Source organism: Chroicocephalus ridibundus, chromosome 5 (assembly GCF_963924245.1).
Source record: "Chroicocephalus ridibundus chromosome 5, bChrRid1.1, whole genome shotgun sequence".
Taxonomy (NCBI): domain Eukaryota; kingdom Metazoa; phylum Chordata; class Aves; order Charadriiformes; family Laridae; genus Chroicocephalus; species Chroicocephalus ridibundus.
Window position 1 is genome coordinate 46,486,430 of NC_086288.1, and position 23,929 is coordinate 46,510,358.

The window sequence follows — 23,929 nt, forward strand, 5'->3', positions numbered from 1 at the left end:
CCAAATAGGAAGATTGCAGTTGAGGTCCTGTTACGCACAATTAGCTTGGCTTCCTCCAAGGCTCCTGTGGTGAGGAGTGTAATCAACTCACCTACAGATATTGCGATTTCAGACATTAATACCATAGCATTTCTAGGCCAGCCTCCATTCCCTGTGAAAACACAGTACTTGATCCATGTTTGGACAGGGAGACATCCTACTGTTAACCACATTAGACGAAAACAGCAATGCTAATGACAGCTTCTCCTCAATCACCCTAGGTTTTTGTTATACCAAAAAAAAAAAAAATCGTGTCAGAAATAACAGTGGCAGAATCAGTCCAGCAATGTGATCCACCAATTTTTGGAAATACATACAAGCTTTGATGTTCTGCATTAAATTCAGGTATAGACAGTTAGTGCTTTATTAACCATCGATATTTTATTTAAAATCTTGTGTCTAAAGCTGGGATCTTTGCCTGAGAATACTCCTACTCCTTGGCAAAGCTAGAAAGTCAAGACTATGTATCTTGATATAGGTTTGTGGCAAATGCCAAACGTGTTCCTGCCTGATTTTGTCATGTCAGCTGCCATTCTGCCTAAAGAACTGTTGAGGAAATGAGGCATATTTTGATTGCAAAATACTAAAGTATTAATTCAATTATCATACCACTAGAGGTACCCTCATAAGATAAGGTTAAGATAAGATTATTAGAGATATAAAGAAATTAAGAAGACTGAGATTTACTTCAAAGAAGGCATATCCTTTTATATAAATTTATATTTGTTCACTTAGATTAAGATGGATTCAGGAAAAAGGCACTGAGCTTGTTCATTAACCTGCATTATAGAACAAAGGATCTTCCCATTACTGTTACCTTGCTTCTTGATTCAGTCTTGTCGTGAATTGAGTACTGGAAATTTAATGAGGTTTTCACTATCACAAATACTCTGAAAGTTTTGTGTAAAAAATACTTATCTGTTTTACTACTGGCATTTTTACTAGCTTGCCAGTGATCTTTCTGGCTTCTACTGGGCCTGCTTAAAAGTGTATTCATATATGATGATCTTCATAGGTCTTGCCAGGGATGACAGACTTGACCATGACATATTTTCTTATCCCAGATTTCCTAGGAGGCATCATTTAATTGTTAGCCAGGTTATTATGTCACCACGTACGCAACTGTCAGCTGTTTTTTATGGGAATTAAATATTTTAGTTCTTGTAAAATGCAATTTCCTTAATTTTGTGTTTTTCTTTGACATATCACTTCACACTTAACTATAAATAATAAACTACTTAGCTCATACATATCAATAAGAAAGTCTGTTAGAAGTGAGAGATTGCTTGCTTAATACCAACAAGTACTTTGGAGAACATCAAATCCCCTGACAGATGAGTGTTGCCACAAGGATTTATTTTGTTCAGGCTTTAACTAAAATAGCTTCAGTTTGCGTTTTGCTATTTAAGGATATTGAAGTAGAAGGTTATAGCAAAATGATTTATAGATAGTAATTGCTTTTCCCAGCTTACCTATTTCCATAAATGAAATCACAGATTCAATTTGTACTTGATCTTGAGCTCAACAATGTCATTATTTGTATATTCATCAGTTTAACAAGAAAGTAAAGTAGTTTTCTTTTGTTCCACCACAAAATATTTAAAAGTTTTAGGACACACGTTGGTGTTGATTTTCTTTTTCTCCTCATAAGATACACAGAAATGTGTTTCTATACTTGGAGTATTTAGATTGTTAATTAAAAGAAGCATCTGAATTTTAAAGCGGTAAGGGAAACATAGCAAAGGTACATGTTCTTACACTGTATTTTTATATGCTATATAATCCGCATCCTACAACAGGGGAATCAGAAAAAATGTTGAGTCCCGCCTTGTATCTGGAAGCTGAATCTTAATTAACTCATCTTTAGTTGCAGGGATAACAAACAATCAAATCTGTTATTTCACTAATTTCATTAGACAAAATCACGTTGGACTGAAGGAACAAGAAATATCATTTTTTGACCAGTCACTATAGAATCAGTGTTCACAGTGAATGTCAGAGCACTCTGGTGTAAGTTATGCAACTTAGTTTATTTCCTGGTAGTGAAATGAAGAACAGAAAAAAATAAGCACTTTAGGTAAAATCATATAGCCCCAATCAATCCAAGACAAGAAGATTGCCGGGCAACTTCTAAAGCTGGACATGGAGCTTAGCACTTCGTGAATCTAAGCAAGTTTCCAATCCTGTGCTATAAATAGATGAGTTACTTAAAATGATAGACGGACTTATTCTAAACAAAACATTTCTTACAAAGACATGGAGCAAAGGAAGGAGTTATGGCAGGAATGCAATTTCCAAAGTGGCTTTAAACCCTTTACATTATTCTCCAATGTCTTCCTTGCTAATGTCACTAGTAAAAGAGAATTTTCCTGAATATCTTTCCTTCCCATTGCTTCACCGCTCTCTTTTTGCTGTCTAAGTTATTCCTTTGTTGGCTCCCCAGGTTGTCCATACTTCAATCGCAAGCAGACCAACAGACCAGTCTGAGAACTGTTGCTTCGTATGCTTGGTGTCACAGCTATTTAGACACTTGAAATTTCTTTCAATTACCCAGGTTTATTGGAATCTGTTACTGTGGTCTGCTAGCCAAAACAAGGACTTTACTAAAAAATAATAAATTGCTGGCTAATATTATTTGCATGGTAATTGCTTTGCAGTGCCTATTAAATCAGTGTTTCTGGCACAGCTTTGTGATGGCAGAAGTAGGGATATTAATATACTACGACAAAAAGCTTTTCTCATTTTCTGTTTTTTAAATTAATTACTATTTTCCCATGATGGGGGGGTTGTGTGGGAAATGTATCCATTGTTACCCTCAGCTTCATGGGATTTTGATCAGGGCCATAGCATGGGCTGGAAAATCGGTGGTGGTATTTGCAGATATTTAAGGAAATATTTAATGGGACAGAGTCAGCTCCGCTGCAGACTTCTGGTACCTTTGTGGCCCAGCTGATCAACACAGGAGCAGAAAATCCAGCCTGTTTCCAGCTTGAAAATGGCTGATGACATGTGCCGTTCATCAGTCTGAAATACCTGCCATGCGTCCTCAGCTCAATTAATCTGCATGGATGCTGGACATCCAAAACCTTCAGACCACACTGGATTTACTGTCCTTGCCTTCATTACCAGTCGAGCACATACACAGTCATTTTGAGACATCCAGATGAAATGGACTCTCTGGCCATACACTGGGTGACAAAGGTGTCCATATTTCCATTTGTGATTTGCAGGCAAGAAATACATAAGCCTCAGATAACTCCCAGTATAAAGCAGATATATATATATATATATACTCAGATATACTCCCAGATGTATAAAGCAACGGCTATCTCATGGTTTGTTCTCAGCTTGATTTCTCCCTTCAGAGCATTAATGGCGATTATATAGTGGATATGTTGTCTGGGAAGAGTCATCTGAACCTGACTGCATTTGTTAGGCCTGGTCATAACTCCTAGTTGGTTTTAGTAAGCATTTGGTGAAGTTTGGGACTGTGAAAAATAAACTTACAGTAACAATTTTTAATGTTATGTAACTTATCCTGATTTAAGCATTTCTAAAATGCTTCACACCAAAGCTCTTTTGTCTGCAGTGCATCATTGCATACCATTATTTTAGGTGCCATGATTTAAAAATGTTACTGTAAAGACAGTATGTCACATTTTCTATATGATTTTTTTTTTCTTAAGTGCTCACAGGACTCGCTGCAATTTGTAGCTAGAGTTTAATTAATTAATAGGCATATGTAACTGTCAATCAATAATTTAGATACTTCTGGCTCACAGTTTTTGGAATGGAGCTTGGTTTAGGAAGAGTGAACAAATATACCATTCCATCTGTTAGCCAAACCACCTGGCACAAAATCATTTGGGGCATAATTATGTAGTTGGCAAGAGTTTCAAAAAATGTGGTTTCTAGAGTTTTAATCCCAATTGATGCTTTACTTTGTAGTGATGGAAACCTGACTAATGCATCAAGAACCAGTACTTTTTTTCACACCTCTGAATAAAATAATTTGTGTTCACCTTGTAAAAAATGCCTAACATCGACGAATATAGGAACTAAGAGACAGGCGTGAAATAAACCTGAGAGCATAATCACAGGAATGGAACTGAAGCTGGTCTGTTGTTATAAGCAGTTGAAAGGAGTCACGTAGGAGTTGCATCATTGTCCTCTTAATCTCCGTAGGAAGAAGCTTGGGACAGTATGGGAAATGATTTTTCCTTCTTGATGGTAGTGCGAATGTTTTTCTTAACTCTGGGTTTTACAAGATTGCTACATCTGCAAATCTATTTTCCCATTCTTTCGGTAATAAAATTTCTTCTTTAATCCTCTGGAAGCAGAGTACACGCATAAGACACTTAGCAAATTATATTTGAAATATAAAGAAACTTTCTCTTTTTAACTCCTGGAAGAGGAAAACAAACTCATACAAGGTTAGCTGTAAGTTAGATAAAACTTCTGAAGTAGGAGCAAATAGATACAGTATTTAAAAAGAAAAATAAATTGCTCCAACTAAGTTTTTACTGCTGGTTGCAAACAGTCTTTATGTGTACAGTTGAACATCATGCAGAAATTGAACAAAAGTGTGTATACACTCTATATGGTAAAGCTGCGGCAAGGCTGATTTATGGGTGTAAGGTGAGTAGTGTTTGTAAGGCACACCAGGAGACTTAAGCAGGTAGTTAGCATAAAACTTAGTCCTTTTTACTAAAATCAGTGAGATTTCTAACAGAACCTGGACCTTGCAGATTTTCTGCTTGCTGTTGTTCCGAGCACATCATCAGACATGAACAACTTGCCATTCTGTTTGTTACAGACAGACACAGACAAAAATATGCAATTGAAAATGCAAAGAAATGAGATTATTGAAAAGGGGTCTTATTTATGAATAAGAAACACCTGCTCAGAATAGTTTGCTTTGTTAACATTTGCTTCCTCGTGGTTTACCATTGGCATGCCATATTTTAGTGTCTGGGGAGAGACCATCCTTAGTTTTAATTCTTTACATGGTTAAAGTCATTCAGTTATCATTCAGTTTAATTAAATGGCTTTTAAGATTTAATTTTAGTGAAGGGAAAAATGATCTATCATTAAAATTACCATTGAATGTTTTCTGGGTTTTGGTTTGGTTTTTGTTTTTTTATCGTGGCAGATATTGGGGAAGAGCCTTTGAGATAACTTTTATAATAAAAAATGCTTCTGGTAGTCTGTAAAATGTGTTATCTGTAATGAAAAAAGAATCATTGATGTTGTTAATTAATAAGTAATGAATTAGTCTGGAACCTGACACTTAATTTACCCCAGTAATGGCATTCATGGGAAATCACGGATCACACTGGGTTTCCGTTTTGAAGAATCCACTTTTTTTCAATTTGTAGAAACTTCAGCTAAAAATCAGGGTTTGTGTTTGTCTACTAAGGAGAAATCTAGGGGGAAAAAATTATTATTTGACAGAGTAAGATTGATAAGAGTAAGTGCTATGTATGAATATATGCACTTCCTATATGAAACTAAGCATATATTGCACTTAAAAAACAGGTAAAGAATTCTCACCCAGTATGAGGTGCTTGACCAAATACTCCAAGTCACTTACTCACAATCACTTCTGCAATTGCCAGAAGTATGTATATGCCTGTATATGTAAGTATTGGTGGAAAAATAGATGTCCTCAGTGGATCAATATGAATGTCTTCTTTCCGTATTGAGCAGAGAATTAGTTTTCTTTCCGTTTCCCTCTAAGCATTTCCTTCTACTTGCACCCATCCTTATGGTACTTGAGTGCCTTTTTTTTTTTTTTATTTGTCTGTACAGTTCCTTATACTCTTATTCTTGAAACTGTCTCGACAGCAAGCATTATGAAAACAAGAGCTGTCTGAAATTGCATCAGTATCAAACTTGCTCTGACTGTGGATAGTAAAGAATTAATTTTGTGCTGGAAGAGCAAATTACTTCCATTATTATATACAAATAATTTGAATAATCTGTTTTCTTAATATTTTTAATTAGGTAAAATTATTAAGACACGTTGGAAATGGGTTCATTTTTTAAATTTAAGACATGAGAAGTCAAACTGTGCCTTGTTTGTTGTGTTACTCTTTAGTTTCAGTTGAAAAAATTAACAGCAACATATTAAAATTAACAGAAAAGTGCTATCTCTGAATTCCATGTAAACTAGTGTCCAGTCTTTGCCAAAACCCACTGCAAGATACAGCAAGGCACAGTCTTAGATGGTTAACAGGTAATTTCAGAATAACCTGTAGAAGGGCAGTAATTTTGCTTTCGTTATTAAAATGCATACAAGAGTGCATAGTGTGTTACAAGCGTTAATTAGAAACACATTCTTCTTGGGCAATTTCTTAACAGATTACATGTAGAAAAGGTTACTTAATTTGTCTGTCTGTCTGATACATAAATTAACCTAGATCTAAAAAAAACACTAGTAAGGATGGCATTTGAAGCAGAGATTGATAAAACTGAAGTGATGGAAAGATTTTACAAGAGAAAAACATAATCCCTTGCTACTTCTCATCTTCCCTACAACCACAGCCTGGTACACTGGAGTTTATTGGCTTGAGGATGTAGTAGGTTCCTGTCACCAGATTTCCTTTTTTTTTTTTTTTTTTTTTTTGATATAGAACAGGACCTTGAACAAAACTTGCAGTCCAAACAAGGCATTTGGCATTATCTCAACCAGAAAGAGAGCACAGCTCCTTTTCAGGTCTCAGCAGCACCCCTCAATGCAGCCAGTTTAGCACTTCAGCTGCTTTGCACCACAAAAGGTTCTAAGGGGATGTGAAGGGTTTGCCTGGCCTTAGTTTCTCCAGGTGTCTGTAGTTGGGCACATTGGTTGGAAACACTGATATTCAGTGACTGGCCTGTAAATAGGAAATTGAAAGGACCGTTTCCACTGCGTGGTGTGCCTTGTCCCAGATGCTGTTCCTAAAAAAAGCATTTTTTTTTTTTTAATCTAAACAATTTTAGGGGTATATGTACAAAATGAATTCAGTGTTCCCATTTCTGTACAACAGTTCCTTTTTTTAATGCCTATTTTTTGCATTGGTGATGTCTTTATACATTGAGTTCCAAAGTTTATTTTTTAATTTATGATTATTTCTGATGCTAGCGTGTGTGCATGGGTCCCTGCCACATTCCATATCCTCTTCTTGCAGGTAGATACAAGCATATCACAAAAAAACCAAAAAAATACAAAAAAAACCCCAACCGACCAACCAAAAAAACAGCCAACAAACCTCTGCTGCAAAACAGCTTCTGCACTAAGTAATGACAAGAAATAACGAAGGAGTACAGCAGGCAGTTTAATGATGAATAGCAAATAATAATATAAAGTGAAGGAACATAAAATTGTGAGTGGAATAAAAAAGAGGGGGTGTGTGCTTGTTTTAAAATGAATTGCCAGTGTATTGCCTTCCCTCCTTGTGATTTTATGTTTGCGATAGCCCTATGTGGACTGGCCACTAGAGGGGGAATGGATACACATTTTGCTCTTAAGCTGCAGTTGTAGGTCCAGTTTCTTTGCCTCTTTCCTTACACACAAACTTTCCCAAATCATTCATCCTTTTACTTGTCAGTAGCTTAGCCTTAACTAGCAGTTATGCCCTTTCCTAACTTATCTTTAACAGAACTGGGGACTGTTTTCTAACTGAAGGCATAGTAGTGATTTATATCAAGCTATTTAATTTCTTGAGAGGTGTTCCGTTAGGTACACATTTGAGAATTTATTCCACTTCTCTTTTTTTCCTCCTTTTTTCTCTGAGCACTGAGCAGAAGTTTTCAGTGCAATGTCCAGAAAAATAGTTGTCCAATTGTTGCATATTACTTACGTCTCCAAGGCATGGATGAACAGTTTTCCTTATATCTTGACTTTTGCTTTGTATTTGACAATTACGAATTTCATCCATCAAAGCTTATGTAATCTTCAGCTTTTGGAAGTCCCTTTACACATGCTCATGATTTTCATTACTTTTTGTGATATAAATAATCTGTCATTTGAAAAATGCCATACGTTTTCTGATTGTAGCTAGGATGATTCAGCAGCCCTGGCCTTGGGACCATACTGCGCTCCGTTTTTTCACTGTATTGAGTAAAAAGCCACTGTATTTTTGGCTGCCTATCTAGTTTGCTATGACCATGGAGCTTGTCTTATTTAGGAGAAACTAAATATCTCTTTCAAAGTCCAAATGTAAAATTGCCTTTTTGTACACCACTTTGTAAATATTATTATGGCAGTCCAAAAGTTCAGGACTGCAGGCTGTTACAGAAGCATGATGTTACTTCACAGACAATCAGTCAATTTATCCCTATTGTGTGGAATTATAGACCTTAATAAATCTTGAAATGAACTTAAGAGCTACTGAGATAAGACTTACCGGTCTGTTATGGTCATCTGTAATCAGCTCTACAGTAGGGGAAGGGCAGTTTATTTTAGTTATTCAGGTTTTGGTGCAATAGCTACTTTTACTAGAAATCTTCATTTTTTTTACTAGCTGTTCCACTTCATTTTTACTTTTATTAAAAAAAAAAATTCTTGGTAAACACCATTTGGGTGTCCTGATTTGTTGTTCTAAATGCCCTAGTGCTTTAAACTCCCTAACTTTTCTTTCCCAATTGCTAACATCTCCATTACCTGGAAACAATAGATCTGAGATAGATTTTAGTGTTTGTTTCAAGTTTGATTTTCCAGGACTTATTCGTCAAATCCTCATTAAGAGTCATCATTAACAGCCGTAGCTTGACTCCTCTGCTAATGAAAAATGACAGATTTGGGCTAGATTATTCTACATAATGGGAAAACATAACCAGGGAAAAAAAAGAAAAGTTTTCAACTTCTTTTTAAAATGAAAGATACACAATGTAACTTCATAAAACTACTTAGGGGAACTTTTTGGGAAGATCTGCATTCCACCAACTAAAATTAACCTAATGTAATCCCTAACAGTTTCTGGAATCACAGAAATACATTCACAAACCAAATACAATAGGGTTTACTTCAGGCTGGAAGTGCTACCCATCGAAGTAACAACTATTGGTTTAGCATACGTAACATAAAGTAAAAAACACAATCTCCAACGGTCCAGTTCTGTACATAACAGCAATAAAATAGTTAAAATTTTTTTTAAAACATACCAAAAAGCCCATCATGACAGAGCAAAGGTGGACAGAGGAATAAGCTGGGAGTTCAGCTTCATGGGGACTTCATGGATTGCTGTTTCCCCCGCTGCAAACACGTGTTTGTATATACTCGTTTTGCCATCAAATACCACCCCAGTGCTTTGTTTTCCCTTGATGAGTTTCTCCTATGTTGGTTATCACCTAATTCCCTTTCTGATTGATCTCTGATGGGCACTGGCCCCTTTTCAATTTTCCCCTTTATTTTTTAGCAGTGATTTTCTCTATCCTGTGTAATTCACCATTTTGCAGTCAATGTTCTATGCTTTCCGTCTTCTGCAAGCTTAAGCATTGTCCCATGCAGTGTTTCCTGTTTTGTGGGGTTTTTTCCCCATAGATTGTATGTCAGATGCATTTCTTCTACTCGTTTATTGTCTCCGTTATTTCTTTGTCTTTCAGGCCATAGGATTCACATTCAATTTATTAGACTACAGCAATTACATAATAAATTCATTACATCCAGTTGTTGTTTGGGAATTTGATCTGACAGTTGCATTGGGTTCTGGGCTGTTTGTAAAGGTAGCTACAGTGCAAGGGGAAAGTTTGTGAAGATGGAGGCAGCTGCATATGCCAGTAAAGAAATACAGAATGTCCAATATGGAGTGACATTTACATGAAATTAGGGTAAACATTTGACATGCAATGGCCTCTTTAGCATGGGGATTGCAAACCTTTTAGCAGCAGCCACATCTTTCTGTTTGCTGTTGAAAAAATTGCTTTGGGAAATAATCTGGATCAGAGAAGTAAATTTTCTGTCAAGGTAAACTTTAGTAAGGAGCCAAGTTTAAAAAAAAAGAGGGGAGGGAAAAAATCCCTAGGTGGTTTATCTCATTATTATTAACATTCTTTAATATTTACCAGGCTCTCTTAGCAAGCCTGACTGTCAGTAGAGGCACTGAACTACAGAGACAGATTCAGGTTTACTCCCGGGAGCTTACTCCACCTCTCGTCTTGCAAAGAGGTTTGATAGCAGGTGTGTTTCAAAGGGCTGACAGTCCTTAAAAGAATGAAAACTTCTGGAATTCAACAGTTGTGGACTGTTGTTGCAGTTTAGTTTGGGATTTTCAGGGTTTCCCTCTTCCCTCCCCCCCTTTTTGATTCACTCTGCTTGTGAGGTTCTGGGAATGAAAAATGGGAGAGGGGGGTAAAAAAAGGGATAAAAATTAGAGGGAAAGTATATATTTTAAAAGATATTCAGAAATCTGTTTCCAGTTTGAGTCCCCCAGCTATTAGGAGGATGTTTGCTTGTATCTTATTGTAACCACTAGGGTACAGAGGTGTGCTACTTCAGGGAGGTTTTGTATATATAAGCTGCATCCTTCATTGGATAAACCCTTAAATCAATTTGGTATGTCCATGCATTTTTTTTTAATCTCAGATTTTACTGAAAATACAATTTTTAGTGCTCTCTCCGGTCTCGTGCTCCGGTTTGCTATTAGGAGGAAGATACATCACGAAAAAGGCCAGAACAAAGTTTGTAATAAATGAACGACCAGGCTTACTGTCTAACCATGTCAGTCAGAGAAATCTGCTGTGCTAAAAATGGTAATTCAGTGATGAAGTAGATTTTTATACTTACCCGTTACCTTTGAAATCTTGGATTTAGTCTTTGTTAGCTCAGAAATGGAACCGAATTGGTCATGTTCCCATAGCACCCGTGTTGAAAGACATCTTTCTGGCGGTAGTCACTGTGTCTGGTGAGGATGTGAAGAACATGAGAGCAGTGAAATGGTTTAAAATAAAAAGTGCCTTAGCAGAATAGTAGGTGCTCTTTGCAAAGCACAGGCTCACATAATATTATCCTTTGGCCACTGCCAATTTTCTCTAATTTCTATAAGTGATGTACATATCTGGATTTTGGGGAAGAGAGGTGGAGGAAAAGGTGAAAAGCTGATGTTTATTTTACACTGAGTTTCTTCTCTTGTAATACAAATCTGAGTACTTTGAACTCAAACTCCATTCAGTGCAGCCTGTTACATTTGACTGTCTCACCAAACTATCACACCAGCAAAAGCGAATAAGAACAGTAATTGGTTTAAAGGCTGAATAATTGTGTCTGAATGACAACAAGTGACGTTATCTTTATAACAAAAACAATTGCCCTGTTCTCACGGAAATACAGGTTTCATTGCAAATGTGTTCACTTTAAAGCAGACACACCGCAATAAAATTGCAGTGCTCTGCAGCATTCATCTTGGATCTTCACAGCCACCCACCCAATTACAGGCTGTGTCTTGCCAGCAGAAGATTGTTGCTTGGTTTCTGTAATATTTTTGTAGCTGTGCTTTCCTCTACATAACTTTACAGGTAGACTGCGCTTACTCCTTTCCTTTCACCAGGTTTTTCTGCTGTAAAAAAAAAAAAAAAAAAAAAAAAAAATTGGCTGGTATGGAAAGTCTTTTGCATGGCTCTAAACGTGATATTTTTTTTATGTGGAATACACTCTGAATAGTTGTTTCTAATACCTTAATGGCTCTGGTTTATGTCAGTAATTACATGAAAGGTTAATCTTTAAATCACCGGCATATCCTAAATTCCTAATCAACTTCATACTTGGAAAGGAACCCATATAAATGCTCAATTTGTTAATATTAGAGTGGTTTGAGCAGGTCAAGGAAAAGCGTAACCTTGGTGCATAATGATAAACTGAACACAGCTAAAGTATCTCAGATCTGTTTGTCATAATAGCTGTGAATATGAAAACTGAATATAAGGGAGAATGAGTGTGGATATAATTAGTAGGAGAATCTGCTATGGCTCAAGATCACCCCTCTCTCTAACAGAGGGTTTCTTAAGGGATGGGGAAACAGAAGAGATATTTTGGGTAGAAAGGTCTGATTTTCTAGAAAGTCTGTTGTGAGCTGTGACTAGGGTAGCTAAGAAGTCCAGCCAAAAAAATTAGGGGAAGAGGCACAGTGCTGGAGTTCAGCGAACAAAATGATGGATGAGGGGGACATTGTGCTCCCAGGGAACAGGGAGGCGGCTGAGGAAATGACGGGGTTGCGTGCGTGTGTGTTTGGGAAAGCATGTCCGTCTGCGCCTCTGTAAATGAGAGTGTTTGTGTGTGACTGTGAGTTTGAAAAGACAGGGAGAAAAAGAGAGGCAGAGAGAGATGCTGGGTATCTTTCTTAATTCTCTGCTGTTGTCCTTGCCACAGTTTCAATGTGGGAGGTGAAGGCACTGAGAAATCTTGTTTTCCGTGTGTGCCCAGTGGTCCCCTTGCCTTCTCACCGGTTCTGGTCTTCCCTTTCATCCTGTTCCTTCACCCTTTCCTTTTCTCTTTCTTGCTCAATGAAGCTATTTAGTGTTGTACCCTCCTTGCCAGAAGCTGTTTCATCCCTGCTTGCTCAGTTTTTAAAACTGCTTTCTCCACCCACCTTCAGTCTTGGCTTTTCATCTGTGCTAGTCCTTTAGATTTTTCATCTTTAAAAAAGAAAAAGCAAAGGGAGCGAGCAACAACCTGATTTATTTGTCGTTACTCCAGTCTTTTCTCTCATCTTTTGTCTCTTCTCCATTTCTTTTATTATTATTACTGTTATTATTATTATAGCACAAGAAATAAGCTTCCTAGTTTAATACTCCTTATTTGCCGTTCTGAATGCCATTGGAGAAGCTGAGGGGAAAGGGAGGGGTATTCAGGGTGTCCTTTTGCTACTAATGCAGAAAAAGACACATACAAGAAACAAATTTAGTCCATCTCAAAAGCAAATGTGGGGCTTTTTATCAAAACCAAAGAAAAATGATCAAATAGGCTCATTTCAAGTGCCCCTCAAAGTCTTAGCCATAAAAACATACAGAATATATTAAAGCATACAAAAATATGCTGAGGTATCATTAATGATCTTTCTGTGGCAAGGCAGTTATGAACCAGGCGTGGGACTGCATCTTCAGACTGGTACAGAGCATCTAGCTATTGCTGTGCACATGGAGGAACAGAGCATCCCCTCGGTCTAACCCCCTGCAGTACTCAAACAGCGTGGTAAAGGAGGGAATTTGCAGCTTTAACACAGAATTTCTTTGTATTTTATATATTCAGGGCAGAAACAGAATGTGGTACATTAGCATTGATTCTGTGGTTTCATATAACTTCTTTTCTTTTTTTTAAAGTAGTACAGAAAGGAAGGAAAGAGACAGAAAGGAAAATAAATCATCCCTTATATACATTCAAAGCATACACAGCAACAGTTCCTTCATCACTGGGTGCACTGTGAGTGTGTATTGATGTTAGCAGCAAGAGATTGCATATTAGAGATCTATAACACTGGTAGTGTTAACCATCTTCAAAAAAGGTAGTTCTTTTGCTTGCATTTCTCCCTGTCTTGTATGTTAAAAGACACTTAAATAAAAATAAAATAATGTTAATTACCTAATCATAAAAAGATTAGTCCTATTAAGTGGAACATTAAAAGAGGAATATTTAAAATATTTTCATCCCTTCGATATTCCCCAAGCATCTTCTGAACAACAAACTGTCACAACTAACCCCGACAGCGTCTTTTTTGTTATTGTTGTTCCTTTTCTTTTTTTTTTGAAGCCATTTCATAAGCCAGAATAAGGGCATCATCAGAGAGGGAATGACATATCTCTGGACAGTTGGTGAACATGAAATTTGGGAGAAAGAGTTAGGGAAAATTTGTCCCTGCAGTTGCTATAAATACAGTACAAATATAACAACTCTCATATATACTAATGCGAGCAGCCTGGAGCAGGATGAATAACTGGATTTGCACTAGCTGTATTGAAATGAAACACTTGCTCCTTTATTTCTTTACAGTCCATATATTTTTCATGCAAACTTTCAGGTGTGGAGTACCTTCCTGCCATGTAATAGCAGTGACACCCCTCTTTCCACCAGTAGATATTCAGACGGTATCCAGATCTCCAGATATCCTCTGGAGATCATGAGGAGCTTGTCTCCAGAAGATACTCCCCTTAGAAAAGATTTCTGAATGAGGATTTTGAAATGTATTGTTTTCTGAAATTTAATAAATGCTGTGCTCTATATGGAGGATCCATCCATCATCCTGCTAAGGGTGGCAAGTCATTGGTGGTCATTACCTCTCTTCAGGAGAAATGGCAACAGGCAATACCAAAATCAGCTCTCACTTAGGAAATCACTGCACCTTTAAAGAAAAATGTTCTGTTCAGTTTACTTGAGCTGTCAGTGCAAGATGCATGAAGCACAGAGGTGAATAAATTCCAAAGGCGGAATTGCTCATGTCTTTGCAAACATAGCTTGAGGTTGCTAACACCAATAAACAGCAGGAATAATTCCAGAGGGGTGCAATCACTAGTGTGTTTAAAATACAACCCACAAATATGCTAAAAATACATAGAAATACAACCACAGGATGATTGTGTGTCAGTATCAGTCTTGCATCAGATTTACAGGGGTAAAACCATGACCGCACCAATACGGTTCCTCATAGCAACAGGGGGGTCGCTATAGAAATAAAGCTAATTCTTTTTTTTTTTTTTTTTTTTACTGTATGCAGACAATATTGTAACAATCTTGGGTGGGTTTGGAAGTTTCCTGGCAACTAGCTGCATTCAGTCCTTCTGGTTGCGGTGCTGTATGTTGATTTGAGGAACGTATAAGTAGTCCAAAGTTAAAGAGCCAATTTTTCATGGTTAAATTCCCTATTGATTTCAGAGAAGGGTTTAATGGGGAAAAGACATACATTTTGGCCCTCAGTTAGAATGGCATAAAATATTTTCTCATAAAATGTCATCGGGCACCCAAAGAAACAAGGGGCTCCTTACCTACTCTCTGCCCTCACTGTTAGGTTCATATCTGGACACTCAACCCCTCAGGTCACTTGGGAGTTCCTGGATGGATCAGGCCCTTATGGGTTTGAGGCATAGAAACAGAAATGTGCATTTGTTTCAAGAGAGAAAAGCCTAGTTTTAACAGTGCTAGCTTGTTTCAAAGCTGTGGGTGAATTTTTAGTGGCTTTAGTAAAAAAGCAGTTGATTTTCATCAAATTTTCTATGAAAAAGTCCTCTCCCAATACATAATCTCATTGCTTTCACAGATGACATTATCATCTCACTAAATAAAAATTTTGATTTAAAAGCTGTTGTCATATTTAATATTAAACAGGATGAGATGTACCAAATAGAGGAAAATAAGTTCTGACTCCTTAAAAATAGTGTCAGTCAGAAAAAAATTTTAAATTCACCCCTTGTGTTTAAAATTAATGGCTAAAACCTACTATGCAGGAAAAAAAAATGGTTTGTTCTGTGCCTATTCTCTGCGTTTATAAGTCTGCTGTAGCCTTTTAAGAGTAGGTGGTACTTTGATGCTATAAAAAAAGAAAAAAAACCTTTGTTAAATTAAAATATATGTTAGATTTCTGATTTTTTCCTCTATTGGTGGTAACCTAAGTATAGAGAAATACGTACAAAGCATAAAAATGTTACCCGATTCATTATCTGTAACATTTTATTAGCATGTAATGCTGTATGAAAAAAAATTCAAGATGCTCTGCCTGACGTTATAAAACTACCTCATCTTCATTAGTATGAGAGGAGTTGTTGAAAAGATCAATCAGTAGGTTGTTCACATACTGGAATGAAAAATCCGAAATACAAGGAAAGGAAGCCTTTATTTAAGGGCAGTCAAATAAAACAGCTGTGTGATTCTACATTATTAAATCAGTGCTCATATCCATCAAGTCCATTCATCAGTCATTAGTAAGGAGGGTTTGTATACTTTCAGCCTCTGCAGAAATTTTAGACTTGTTTTGTTAGTGAAGGCTGGTGGTGAAAGTAAGGGCCATGAGACAGGCTTTGCTAGCAGTTTCCTATAGGACCCAGAAGTATGTTCTAACAACTCTCTGACTCTGACAGTGTTACAGCTGAGGTTTTACTCTTGCAACACACACAGGTTTCACCACTGAGAACCGAATAGCTTTTGCTCTTCTCCATTCACCATGGCACCACAGTGCACAAAGCAAGGGTTTCTTTGCTCTCGGTATATATCAAAACAAGCATAATAGTGGGAAATGCTAGTAAAAGCCCTTAAATTTAGATTTTTTTGTCTTTCTTGTTTAAAAAAAAAAGATGATAAGCACTTTTTTTTTGGCAGTGTTTTGGTTTGACTTTTGTTGTTTGCTGTTTTTTCTTTTGAGTAAGACTTTGCAATATGATCAGGTTTGATACAAAATACTTTTAGGGGTTATGATGCAGTTTTTACGGATCTTACAGCAACTAACAAGTGAACTGTACTTAAAAATCCTCAGAAATCCTGCCCCAGGGACACGGTCAAAACTTTAGCCTTTCTGAGGTGCACTGGCTCCTTGTTGTACTGACATCCAGTTACAGGTAGCACATTAACAAAAATAGAATTTCAGTGTCATGCTTCATATCTTCAGTAACATGATGTAAGCGAATGTGTACTAATTACAATGGGAAGCCATCTGGTTAATTTTAAGCTTGCTATTTTACGTGGCTTCTTTGCTCCTAGACTTTCATTTCAACACTCAGTATGAAGAGAAAAAGAGGTTAAACTGTTGCATTTTGTATACAGGGAACAATTCATGTAATATACACCAGTCTGTAAAAACTGTAAATGCTATTTTTTTTTTATTTTAAACAGTTTTCTTAGTTTACAAAAGATCAATAATTGGTACCTTTTTACACTCTCAGATTCCTGAATATTGACAGATCTTCAAAGGGAGTATTAGCAAATGAAATCTTAAGATTGACTGTCCTGAAGATTTTTAAGACACAATAAAGCTAAAATATCAAGTCTTTCAGACAGCTCCTCTTAACAATTTCGGCAGAGGAGCACGTCGGAAACCACCAGCAAAGCACAGCAATCCCCCCCGTGCCACTGTCTGCCTGCACGCTGTTATTTGGTTGCACACTGTTTAAATCCCCAAGGCAAATCACACCTCGCATTCCCTCGCTGGCTGCTGGTGACAGGAACAAGATCCGTACTCATTAATGATCACCAGGGCTCCCTCAATGTGGTTGGGTTTGTAATCAACGTAATACTCCTGGGCTGACATGGCAGCCATTTGATGCATGGTCTGTTTTTGCTTCTGCTTTCTGCGCTGTGTTACAAAGCACTGTCTTAGTTGCCTTAAGCTGGCTGGAAAGCACTTCCAGGAGACGTACAACACTAAAACCACGATGAGGAAGGAAAAAATCAGTGCCATGGTCCCCGTCACCACCTTGTGAATCTGAACGGCGTTCTCTGAGTTCTCGCTGGGCATGGTCACGGTTATGGCATATGTTGTTTGGTCCCCTTCGCTGTCCTGCACGTCGTACGTGGCGGTGGCAGAGCCGTAGCTGAACGTTTGGTCGCTGTTGTTCGTTACTGGGGAGAGGGTGTTAACACTCGTTGGGTCTGCCGCGTCTTCACACAAGTGAAAAGCGTACACCGCGTCCAAAACATCCTCGCCCTGTGCGTACTCAGGGGTGGCACAGAGCAGATTGCTGTCGTAGCGACCCTTGAAGTTGCTCAGCCAGGAGGCCAGGGCGCAAACATTACGGCTGCAATCCCAGGCGTTTGCAGAAAGGCTGATGCTAGTGAGGGACTTCCAGGAGTCAAGGACTCGGGAGTCGATGTAGGTCAGCCGGTTGGAGTCCAGCTGCAGGGATTTGAGGTGAGGTACGCTTTCGAAAACATGAGGTTCGATGTATTCGATTTCGTTGCCGGAGAGATCCATTTTTTCAAGTTGCCATATCCAGTCCAAAGTGTTTACTACGATGGTAACTTTATTCCTTCGCAAGCAGAGGGAGTGCAGGGAGATGAGCCTGGGAAAATGGGCTAAATTCACCTTCACCAAGTCATTGTGCTCGAGGTGCAGCTCAGTGAGTTTGAACAAGCCTGCAAAAGAGTTTCGAGCCAGGCTCTTTAACTGATTGTATCCTATGTCTAGAAACTTCAGGCTGCGACAGTCCTGAAAAATTCTCACTGGCACGAACTTGATGGCGTTCGACCGCATGTGCAAAGTTGTTAGTTTTCTCAGCCCGTGAAACAGGTCAGGCTCCAAAGACTGTAGGTTGTTGTATGATAAATCCACACTGCGCAAGTTTGGCATGGGTCGGAAAGTGGTGTTGGGCAGTTGGGTTATTTTGTTGGAACTCAGGGTGAGCTCTTTAACTCGCCGCAATTTTTGAAAGGCATTCCCCTCCACTGAGCAAATGTGATTGTGATCCAGATAGAGCCACGTGAGCTGCATTAACCCTGTGAACTGTCCATCATGCAGCTCTGAAAGGCTGTTGTACCGCAGAGACAAGCCCATCATGCCCGACAGGTTGCGAGGCATCTCTGTAAGATTCAGTGATTCACAGTACAAAAGCCTGCCCTCACACCGACATAGCTGTGGACACCCACTATTCACGGCTGGAAGCATTTTAGAAAAGATACCCAGCGTACACAATATCAACCCCGGGGGCTTCCTCAGCAGCCAGTTTAAACAGAGACCGATAAGAAGGAAATCCATTAGCAAGAATATTTCCAAATATGCTTGAGAATGTCCATTGAATCTTTTCAAATTCTACATCATATTTTATTTAAGGGAAAAAAGCAAAAAACAAAACAAAGCCAGAAAACCAAAGCAAAACAGCAAACAGAACAAACACAGAGGCAAATATTTCACTTTACAGCATGCAGGAGCTGTGCAGCATTAAAGTTCACAGACATTCAAAGGTAAAATGATAGTGATTTTGTTCATGTTAAATGCTGCAGCAAAGAAAAAAAAATCTTTCTTCATGAAAGAATTTAATTAAAAAGTGTCTTACCCACCCTTTTCCAGAGAGTGACAACCTCCATTCAGTTGCTTCCTTTGTGTTTGGACTAATTATATGCAGAGCTAAAAAAGACCCCTCTGTGCTACAAATTCAGTCCCTTTCAATTTTGTGCAAGGCTGGCAAGCTCACAATGTCTCACTTCGCTTCTGCTCAAAGAGCGAAAGGCTTGTCCAGCTAGCTTTTTAGCTGACTCCTAGGACCTGCAAGTTTCAGAACTATGTACATGAGCTTGATCTTCTCCTTCTCCCTCTGTCCTTTTCTCTGCAGTTAACACTGTGGCGTGAAAAAAACTCCAAACTCTTTACTAACGACTCCACAGGATTTGTCAATCTGTTTAATGTCCATCATTTGCAACGACCATTGACCGGCACAACCTTTACTCCATAGAGAGATTACCCTTCATTCACTGACCGGCTAAGGGTAGCTTTATTTCCCATTCTTTGTTCGCTTTGCTTGTTAGGTGATGCTTAGAGCAGAGAGAGACAGCAAGAATCCCTTCCCTTCAGCTGAGCAGTATGTTGCTAGAGCATGCAGAGGCACCTAGTGTTCACTGAGTGTCGTAAGCTGCTCATGATTGTACGCCTGCACTGTGCATCTCAGACATGGGCAGATTGAAAAGGGGTGGGCATAAAACCAACATTTGAGCGAACCAGGAAAGTAATATATGCTCTTTGATGAAATGGAAAATACTTTAAGCCTATCTCGCCATTTCTCAAACAGGCACGCACACACAGCCGCACAAATCATCAACGGCGAGGCAGTGCTAAGTAGGAAGCTGGAGAATTAGGATTCTTCTTTTTTTTTTTTTTTATTTTTTTTGCTTTTGTTTAAAGTCTGAATTTATAAGCTATTAGCTGGGAGAGGGAGATACTTGATTTCTTGGTTTGGGAAGGAATATGTAAACCAGTATCTTTGGATTGCTTTTTCTCTGTAATTCTGATGATGAGATTTGCCTTTTGGAGTCTTGGGGTGGGGGAGTTGGGGGGGGGGGGATGTGTTTTTTTTCTGACATTGTCTAAATAGAGCATGATTTGAAATTCTGTGCATTCTTTCTCATAGAAATGCAGCCAGAGCTCTGCAAATAGGAATGTCTGGTTTCATATAAGCTTTAATTACATTTGGTCTTTTTCCATCCTGCATATTTTGTGTGTGTTCAGCACATGCCTTTTTTTTTTCTTTTTTTTTTTTTTGCAGTGTATGCTATGGCACACGAAACTGTAATTCTTGCAGCATAAAGATTACTGTGCTTTTGGAATTAGATCAATGTATAGGGTACTCTGACCATGTCGGCAGCATGGGATTTAAAAACCGATTAGTTAATAAGTTCTGCAGATTGTGCTAGCTTTTGTTCCACGTACCAAAAAAATTCTCGTCTGATAATTTGCAGTCCTCATAATCTATGGGAAATGCATCGACAATGAGCTCTCTCTGTAATTTTTACTGACTGAAAAATATACGATACTTCTGTCAGGAAAATGCTGGCCATCTTTTCCTATTATGAAATAGAGTCTAAAGCCTGCGTGCTGGTGAATGCGATCAGAGCTGACAGCTCACGATTCTGCATGAATTCTCTATGAAGAAGTTTCACATGGAAATACAAGTATTGCAGAAGATGGTGTTAATTTTAAGTCAACATCGGCTGTGGAATGCAGGAGGCAGGGCAAAACCGTTACATTTGCTTTCTTTTTCACAACAATTTAATTTTAAAAAATGTTTTTGAAGTGTCTGTTGCAGAGCTCTGAAATCCTAGAGCTGTTCGTTGTGTTTGAGTGTGGCTGGCTGCTGTGAGTGTGTGCTGGTAGAGATCAAGGAATGCAGTAATTTGATGCAGTAAAAGTTGTTTTACAGAAGTCCTGGAAAACTTAAGCTCTCGTGCATAAAAATGTGTGTAGGAGATTCATTACAAATGTATTTGCCAAAAAAAGTCTTAAATAAATTACAAATATAAAACACTTTGACTGCGGTTTTAGAACCTGGGAATCAATGTGCTTTTATGCTCCCAATTCAGTTTATTCACATTTTTCTGCTATTCACAGCCCTTGCATCTCAGTGTTCTCAAAGCAAAAATGTGATGCTTTAATGAACCTCTTATATGTTTTAGCATTTGGGCACAAAAGCTGAATGTGTTCTTCCTGTCCCGAGATTACGCTGTTTTATTCAAAGCAGGCTGTTTATGCAAGCGTCCACTGGTTGCAGTACACCTTAATTCTGTTTCTCAGTGCACAAAAACAGGAGGGAAAGAAATGACAGAAGCAAAAGAACATTGAAACAGGAGAAGAGACTAAAACAACCTTGTCTGAGAATATATTCGAGATTACATTTCTGAATATTTTGATGCAATTAGGAGGAAAAAAATTTAAAAAGATGACTTGAACTTCAGGTTCAAAGCGACAAGGTTCTACCCCTTAAAAGACAGCCACCGTATGAGTCTTCATAGGGTAGGACTTGCTGCCCTCTCCCATATAACAATTTGGGGAGAGATCTGCAACAGTAGCCCTAAAAATTTCAACTATGTCTTCAAGGAAAGCTGACATTTTCTGCAAATCAGATGATGACAATGATCTCTTCCTTGGCATCTAAATGCTATGTATAAAATGAAGAAATCCTCTAGCAGAGATGAAACTCCTTGATATATCCCTGTGAAGAGGGGAATACTTTTTTGCTGCTTCTTCTTGCTATCACCCAGGATACAGCCTGGATCCTAACCAATCTGCCTATTCCCACACTGGCATATAATCTATTATCACTTGGTTTCAAGAGGTAGAAGTTAGAGCAGACAGTACCAAACACATACAGTATCAGCTGGAAGACTGACAACTAGAATTAGGGACCCAGAATTAATGGGCTTAAGCACACTATCTCACAGCTCTGTCAGAGGTTTATTGTATGAGAGACTCTGCTCTTATTCGTCCAAAATTTGTTTGTAAAAAAGAATCTAAGTAGTCTTAAAATTGGAGACCTAAATGTATGTTTGGGGCTGTGATGTTGAGGCAGAGTAGTGACCAAATTCAAGAATCGTGGCACATGGATCTGAAAAGACAAACTTGGGTGAACATATATCTTAGCCCTGAAATATCTTTTGTAAATTTGTTTTTCTTCTATATTTTTGAAATCTACTTTTTTTTTTTTCAATAAAACTTGGAATCCACTTTGAACATGATTGTAATGCAAAGGGCTTAATTTCCACTGTCTGAGCTGTTATCGCAGCCAAACTGTTAAGTTTACACATTTTCTGAAGTTTCAAAGCCTCTGGCAAATCTCTATAAATTAGCGGATTTAAATTAGCTTTATTAAATGTGCTATTATAAAACATTTTAAGAAGTGCAAACTACATTTTTATGTGTTTAAGGGAGATTGATTAAATCATTGTAAAGTAGGTTACAGAAGAACAACATGAGTAAAGTTTTAGAAAGTTTAGCTGGGAAGTGACAAGTGTAATTCACTGGCAACACCCTGCAGTGATTGTCAAAATTGTTCAGGTTGAAAAAGGAAAACACTTTTCAATATAATTAGTCTACACGTCTTTAATATTGTGTTCAGTTTAATGCCACATATCATTTAACTAGCCTCAGAATCATTTCATTCTTATGAATTCCTTGTATTGAGTAGCATTACTGTTTGTGCCTAGATATGTAACCTGCCTGAGTTTCCAATCCAGTACAGATGGGGCTCGGACAGAGTAAGTAAGATCAGGATCCGGTGACTAATGTCTAACTATGCATATATACGTGTTTTAACATACTAACCGAAAAGAACAGAGGGAAAAAAAAAAAAAAGGTAAACTAAATACTGAGTATATTTCTTCCTTCTGCTATTTTCTGAGTGGTTTCTATCAGTGTAATAAAAAGTGGGACTTTTAGTGGTGATTTTAATTTCCTTTCATGAATGGACAGACTCAACCCTTGATCTTGTATGGTAGTCTTTAATTTTCAAGTGCACTGAACCATGTCATTTTGTATAAGGAAACATTTAAAAACAGAAAAGGGAAGAAAAAGATGTGAATCCAAGTAAAGCAAATTAAATCTGTTATTTCTCTGGTATTTATACCTCGGTCATCCCTGACATTTGGCCAGCCGTCCCTTCTGTATAGAATTTAGGGTTTCAGCTGATAAGAAGTCCATCATCTACGTAGCATGGCTCTTTAAGTAAATATAAAAATGCACTATATTATGCAAGGTTTTGACCAAAATACTCCTGGCAACTCCAGAAGTCAAAGTGATAATTACCATTAAATTCTTGTAGTGCAGAACAGACACACTGGATTTGTTATTACCTTTAAATAATAGATATTCTTATGTAAATCACCTTATCGTTTTTGACAATGTGATAAACACTTTTTCCTCTCATTACAGTCATTCCATTCTCATCAGCAGCCACATTCAATAGCAGGTAGTCATAGCTCTATAAAGTCACTCACAGAAGAGACCTATGTGCAGAATCATCAATGCAGTGTGGAAATGTCAATTTCTAGGAAAATATATCAGTGGTAAGATGAAGTGTCTCTCTCTCCTCCATTCGTTACTGGTAGACTACTTGAATAAGCTAAAGAGTTACTGACTCTCTTAAGTACCTGTGAAATTGCCTATGGATTTCTGGATGTGCTGTCAAAGCTCTATACAATGTTATTGGTTGTGAATGTCCAGCTATAATGGAAAAATGACTTGTGTTACAAGTAAAACCTATCCTTTTGTTATCCAGTCAACACATTGCCGAAGATCACATAGCATCCTGGTTAAGCAAAGACTGGTGTGTTACAGTCAAGTTACAGGGTTGTTGGAACTCCTGGTTTGTAGGGAAAGTGGAACTTTAAACCTTGGTTTAAAGTTTGGGTAACTTTTCACTTGGGGAAGTTAAACCAATTAACTCTTGCTGATTTATATCTCTAAAAATGTCTTGGAGGAAGCATGTGTAAGACTGCAATGATTAACTATTGAAAAGG

General features: G+C 37.8%; 2 protein-coding genes across 3 annotated transcripts in view; one reads left to right on the top strand and one right to left on the bottom strand.

The window, feature by feature from the left end:
- CTNNA2 (catenin alpha 2) overlaps positions 1–23,929 on the top strand; it is a 519,842-nt gene that overhangs the window by 334,173 nt on the left and 161,740 nt on the right. The gene's annotated exons all lie outside the window — the stretch shown is intronic.
- On the bottom strand, positions 16,277–19,577 carry LRRTM1 (leucine rich repeat transmembrane neuronal 1). Its single transcript, XM_063336693.1, has one exon. The coding sequence runs from the start codon at positions 18,681–18,683 to the stop codon at positions 17,118–17,120; it is 1,566 nt and encodes a 521-aa protein (XP_063192763.1). The 5' UTR covers positions 18,684–19,577; the 3' UTR covers positions 16,277–17,117.

Excerpts from the sequence above, each read along its gene's own strand:
- LRRTM1 (XM_063336693.1), bottom strand. The coding sequence starts at position 18,683 with ATGGATTTCCTTCTTATCGGTCTCTGTTTAAACTGGCTGCTGAGGAAG.